This window comes from Onychomys torridus, chromosome 15 (assembly GCF_903995425.1).
Source record: "Onychomys torridus chromosome 15, mOncTor1.1, whole genome shotgun sequence".
Lineage (NCBI taxonomy): Eukaryota > Metazoa > Chordata > Mammalia > Rodentia > Cricetidae > Onychomys > Onychomys torridus.
Genome location: NC_050457.1, coordinates 13036600 through 13042599, shown reverse-complemented (window position 1 = coordinate 13042599; position 6000 = coordinate 13036600). Strand labels below are relative to the sequence as shown.

At 36.6% G+C, this 6000-nt stretch overlaps 1 protein-coding gene across 3 annotated transcripts in view; it reads right to left on the bottom strand.

Moving 5' to 3' along the window:
* Positions 1-424: 424 nt before the first annotated feature.
* Positions 425-6000, bottom strand: part of Edil3 (EGF like repeats and discoidin domains 3) — a 435127-nt gene continuing 429551 nt past the window's right edge. For all 3 annotated transcript variants that reach the window (XM_036207034.1, XM_036207035.1, XM_036207036.1), the window contains one exon: positions 425-1142. In XM_036207034.1, the coding sequence (XP_036062927.1) occupies positions 993-1142 (150 nt within the window). In that variant the 3' untranslated portion in view covers positions 425-992. The remainder of the gene's footprint in view (positions 1143-6000) is intronic.

The following is a 6000-nucleotide window of genomic DNA, read 5'->3' as shown; positions in this document are numbered from 1 at the left end:
CAGGAAATGTGGAAATCTGCAAAGAAATGTTGAGGACACTCGGCCAAGCTGTGCAGCACAAGGCTCACGTACATATGCTAATATCTTCAACACACAGAGAATGATGCTATTCTTTCAAAGAAATGAAGATTTAAATTCCAGGGTCATGATAGTTTTGTTCTTTTTCACTAAGTGATAAGGGAGTCTAAGAAAAGGAAGCCTTAGGAAATGAGATAGGGCTCCCTTCAAAAATAAAAATTTAGGTTAAATGTACTTATGTTAAATATAGAACCATTTACTGATATCCAATCATGTTCAATATATATTAATAGATGCTCCATGTATGTGAATAAACACAACACTTAAAGTAAAATACAAGGGGGAAATTCAATGAGAAAAAATAATTACCTATTTATGCCACATGTAAATAATATAAACTTGAACATAAAGAACTTATTTTTTATTAGAAATTAAGAAAATAAAAATAGAATTGTTATATTGATTGGTACTGCATATCATATAGTCTTCTCCAAATCTTTGTAATAAACACTAACAGTGTTAGGCACAGGGAAACAATCTAGATAATCCAATTCATTATAGAAAAAAATCTTATTGCTAAAACTGAATGCTTTATAAGTGTTGGTTGAACAATAACCATGAAATCTTTCCTAACTCTTCTATCTGATAACTAGGACTTTCTTTACCTCTGCTGTAGAAGGAGGACTTGCTTTGCCTACTGTGCTTCAACTAATGTATATAATTCAGAGAACAAGGATGGTAATTCACAGATAGTGTGATGTAACTTAAGATAGTTGTGCAATAAAAACAAAGTTAAGTTATTGAAAAGGCAGGCTTAGACCCCCTTCAAAGACAGTTAGTAGCCTACCATTAAATTTGAACACTTTTTCAGGAGAAAAAGAGAACCCATTCAGTTTCCATCAGACTTTGCACAGTTCATTTCATGGAGCTACTTGTAGGGAAATAAAGAAAAGCATGATGGGATGTGCAGTCCTTCATTCCTCCTCTGTGCAGCCCAGCAGCTCTGACCGCAGAGTGATCCTTCCATACCAGGACCAAGGAAGGATCCTTACGTGCCGAGCATAAATGGGAGGGTCGATGACATTTTTCCTGTGAGTGTCGTTGTCAAAATTGCCTTGAAAAACCTAAAAAGAGCAAAGAAGATGATTATCGAGTCCTTTCCCTCTTTAAGATTGTTCATTTTCTTATTTGTAGTACACATTGTAAACTTAAAATTAGTAACTTATTTTTATTTTTTTATTTATTTATTTTTTAATTTGAGACAAGGTTTCTCTGTGTAGCCTTGGCTGTCCTGGAACTTGCTCTTACACTACTCTGGCCTGAAACTCACAGAGATCTGCCTGCCTCTGCCGCCCAAGTTCTGGGGTTAAAGGCATGTGCTACTACTGCCTGGAAGAATTTTATTTTTAAGAATAGTATTACTTTATTGTTTATTGTGTGGGATGCATAAAGTATGGGTATAATCAAGTATAACGCTGTTTTTGGATGCATGTGTATATGTGTGTACTCATTTAAAGCAAAAGGCAGCATAGTGGTGATTAATAGAAACAACAGAGGTTGGAGATATGGAACAGCAGTTAAGAACACTGAATACTCTTCAGGATCTGGATTTGAGTCCCAGCACCTACATGCTGGCTAACAACCATCTGTAACTCCAAGTCCAGAGATCTAATGTCCTCTTCTTCAGGGTTCCACAGGCATCAGACACATATGTGGTGCACAAATACAAATGCATGTAAAAACCCATGCAAAAATTATAACAACAACCACAACCACAACAACAACAATAATAATAATAAGCAGCAATGCACACAGCCTGAGTCCCTGAACCACAGCTAGGGTGAGAGGGAATGAAGTTCACACAGAAACAGACACAGTGAAGCTGGGATGGAGGCAGGTTCTCTGCCAGGTACCAGTCTAGCACTTCGCCCACCTTAGCATGGTTTTCATGTACAGCACAAGGGGGCGAGTTAGCCAGCTTTCTGTAAGAGGTCTCTGTTGGCAAGCCACGTCAGACTCTAAAGATTCCAGAGGAGGAAGCAGTAGTCTTTGCATACACTGATCAATCTTCCATTGACACTCAGGATCTCACACTTCTACTCCCAAGGAGAGATTCACAGGCTCTCTTGAGCTTGTCTCTTGTTAGCCTAGCCAACTGTCCCATTGCTTTAGGTCTTGGGAGGTCTTGACCTGGCCATGCCCGTATCAAATACACATTCCCTTAGAGCTTCGCACTCAGGGCTTCCCCCACCCCCTCTGCAACAATATGTTTCAAAGAGAAACAAGAGAGACTGTTTGGTTGTCTTTTTGCTGGTTCTACTGGAAGGTCATTTGCCAGGCATGGCAAATATAAAGTGCTGTCACCATCTGGTAGGGCAATAACTGTTTGATTTGACAGAAAATATGTCTTCCTAGATTATTTTTTGAGCAAACACTTGCTGAATAAAAGGATACAGAGCAATGCTATATCTAGAATCTACCACCCTGGCCTATCTAGTGTGTATTTACTTAATAGAATTTTTAAAAAGTTTTGGTAGGGATTTGGACTGTACTGACCAGGGAGGAACTCTTTATGGATTCAGATGTGTTACTGAGTAGCTACACTTCTATTAGCAAAATCTCTCCTGTTCAGAATATGGCATGTGAACAAAAACTTGATAAGTTGTCACGTCAAGCAATGGTAGACAGGAGCTTATACTTTCATTTGCTGGCATTTCCTAACACATGCAGCTGGATTCTGTTGACACAAAATTTTACAATTAAATATAAGATCCAACAGCCAAGCTATCAGTTTGCTGAAGAATTTCATGTCTTTGTTTGAAGTAATTGAGTTTAAATTTATTAATGTGCATTGCAAAACTTTTGTTTGTTTGTTTTCTGTTTTTTTTTGAGACAGGGTTTCTCTGTGTAGCTTTGCGCCTTTCCTGGAACTCGCTTTGGAGACCAGGCTGGCCTCGAACTCACAGAGATCCACCTGCCTCTGCCTCCCAAGTGCTGGGATTAAAGGCATGTGCCACCACTGCCCGGCACTGCAAAACTTATCCTAGTTTAAAATAGAGTGTTATGTCACTTCATGGAAAAGAAACACAGAAAAAGACGATTTCCTTTTAAATTTCTACTCCTTGCTACAGATTTCTACAAGGAGCTGTAAAGCCCCCAAACTATAAATTATTAACTATATTTAGTTTCTTATAAGATGGAATACATCAATCGTGAAACTGACTGCAGCTATGAAATTTCTGATGTGATGTGTAAAAATCACAGATAATTGGACATTCATTTTAACAGTAAATGAAGTTTGATAATACAGGATAATCTCTAAAATTTGTGACTATAGAAATTGCCAGATTTATATTACAATCATCTAAATCTTAGTTAGTTCTCAAAATACAGGTTATTTTTAAAGGGTTCACAATAACGATGGTACAGAGCACAAAGCACACAAAGGTGAACTTGCTCGTTTTCAGGGGACATCTTGTTCTTGTTGAGCAAACATGTCACACGCGTCCTGTGTCCTGGTCTCTAGCACAGTAGACCTTGCTAAGAATGCAATTTCAATGTTTTATCTGCGAATGCAAGGCAAAACACAATACTTCTGATTGAGTTAATAAAATTTGTGAGATTTCCAGGAATATGTGTTTCAGACACCACTGTAAGCAGGATCTGAAAAGATTGATGGAAATACTGATTCTCCACAAACAAGGGAAAACAATTTAGATGAGAGAGCTGTAGTGTGATTTGCAAATTTTTGTAAAAACTGTGCACAAGTTCGAATTAAGGCAGGATGCTAATTGGCTTATGACAGGTTTGTGGTTCTCTTTGAACATGATAATGCTTAGGGGATCTCTGAAGCTTTTCCTCATATAAGGGACCTGAAGTAAAAGCTACTCAAGGCTTCCATAACTGCAACCTATGAGAAGCGAAATGGAGGAAAGGGACAATTCTCTAAGCATGGATGAGTTTCAGAATTTTGTTCTCTATGCTAAACTCTTCTGTGATGCTAATTAAAATTCAAATCAGATTCTGTTGGGGATTCACTCCTCAGCGCAGGCAATAATATCATATAAACTGCGACAGTAAAATGCTGCCCTCCCCCCCCAGCAACAGTTTTTATGTTTTTAAGATGAGATTGTCATTGGTTTCTACAGACCAATATCTATTAGACCACTGCATATATCAATTGTAAGAAGCCATCAAGCAGTGTGGAGGAAATTGAGAAAAGCAGTTTTGCCAAGAACTCCCAAGTTCTAGGATTACCAGTGTACAGTACTACAATGTCTGTCATGATGTGTGTGTGTGTGTGTGTGTGTGTGTGTGTGTGTGTGTGTGTGTGTGTGTGTGTGTGTGTGTGTGTGTGTCTGTCTGTCTGTCTGTCTGTCTGTCTGTCTTCCTCTCTGTTTGTCTGTCTGTCTGTCTCTGTATTTGGGGGCAAAGGAGGGGCACGCATGTTCATATGGAGGTCAGAGGACAACTTGTGAAAGTTGGTTCTCTCCTCCATCATGTCCTTCCTGGGTATGGAATGCAGCTCATCTGGCTGTAGTGAGGGCCCTCAGCTGCTGAGCTTCCCAGCTGACCCCGCCTGCACCCTTTCCGTATTTCCCAGGAGACTTTGACCTAATGCTGCCACATTGCAGTTTAATAGGGAAGATATGCATTTAGATAGTTTAAAAGTCTCTACTTCTTAAATTAAGACTTTTTACATCATCCTTTCTCTCCCAACTCCTCTTGTGCCCCCTCCCATAACTCCCTCTCAAGTTCATGACCTTTCCTTAATTATTATTGATAGATGCAACACCAAAGGGTCTAAGGGGGTTTTGTGTGTGTGTGAGTGTGTGTGAAGTTTATAATTTGCTTAGAAATTCTCCTCAACCTATTGATCCAGTGTTTTATTGTATTGAGAGCAGACATTTGACCAACAAAAGAAAAAAAATTCTTTCATATATTCAACAGTAGCATGAACATCTTCAGAAACTGAAATTTAGTATTTCAAACTGAACACTCTTGGTTGGAAATCCCTGGTATTTCGTCATCTCCAGATGTGTTCTTCTGGAGTATAGATCAATGGACTTCCTGTGCTCTAACTGGAGTGACAAGAGGCATATCATAATATGACCAAAAGGAAGAGTCAGGCACCCTGAGAGAATATCTTCATCAATGCAAATTTATTATTAGAGAAACCCAACTTTTTCAGATTTATTTTCTTAGTTTGTAATTTTCCACTGTATTACTTCTAAAAAGGATATTAATCTAAAACCAAAAAGTTATATTAATCTTTATTTTATTAAATCCTTGGCATTGTAAATGTTTATAATGAGATTTGTAATAAGTTTTTATCTATTTAAAAATAATGGAAACTTAATGGAATTTAAATATCTGTTTCATAAAGTTACTATGTATACGTGAGCATAAAATTTGATTTTTGCATGACCTCTAGTTCACATGCTTGTTGGAGTACGCTCAAAAACATTAAATTGTTGTTATATGCTTAATATTATTAATTATATGCTTAATGTTATATGCTTAATTGCATGGATATTTTTGTGTTTTTTCAAAAGTTTAGAGTTTCAAACTGAATTAAATCATAGAATTTAAATGTTTTTAAGTCATAAAAATTTCATAGTACCAGAGTATATAAATCAAGTAAAAATAATTTTTAAATAAAATAATGTTTAGTACTGAGATTTCAGTGTTTCTCATTGTAAAACTTATTGATGATAGTCTAGGAAAATCTATAATTTAATTTAATTTCTATATGCCTATCATCATATTCCAAAAATTAAAAATAAATTTAAGTATAAAGATAAATAATTTTTTAGTTGTATAAATGTATATTTTCAAAAATAAGCTTTAAAAGTATGAAACTTCTGGCATTGGTTGGGTTGTAAAATTTGCAATCAAAGTATGATTCTTTTAGAATAGACTCCAACTGTTACTCAAGAAATTCAATTTTCTAAGGAAAATTTCCAGCATCCTAAAACCATT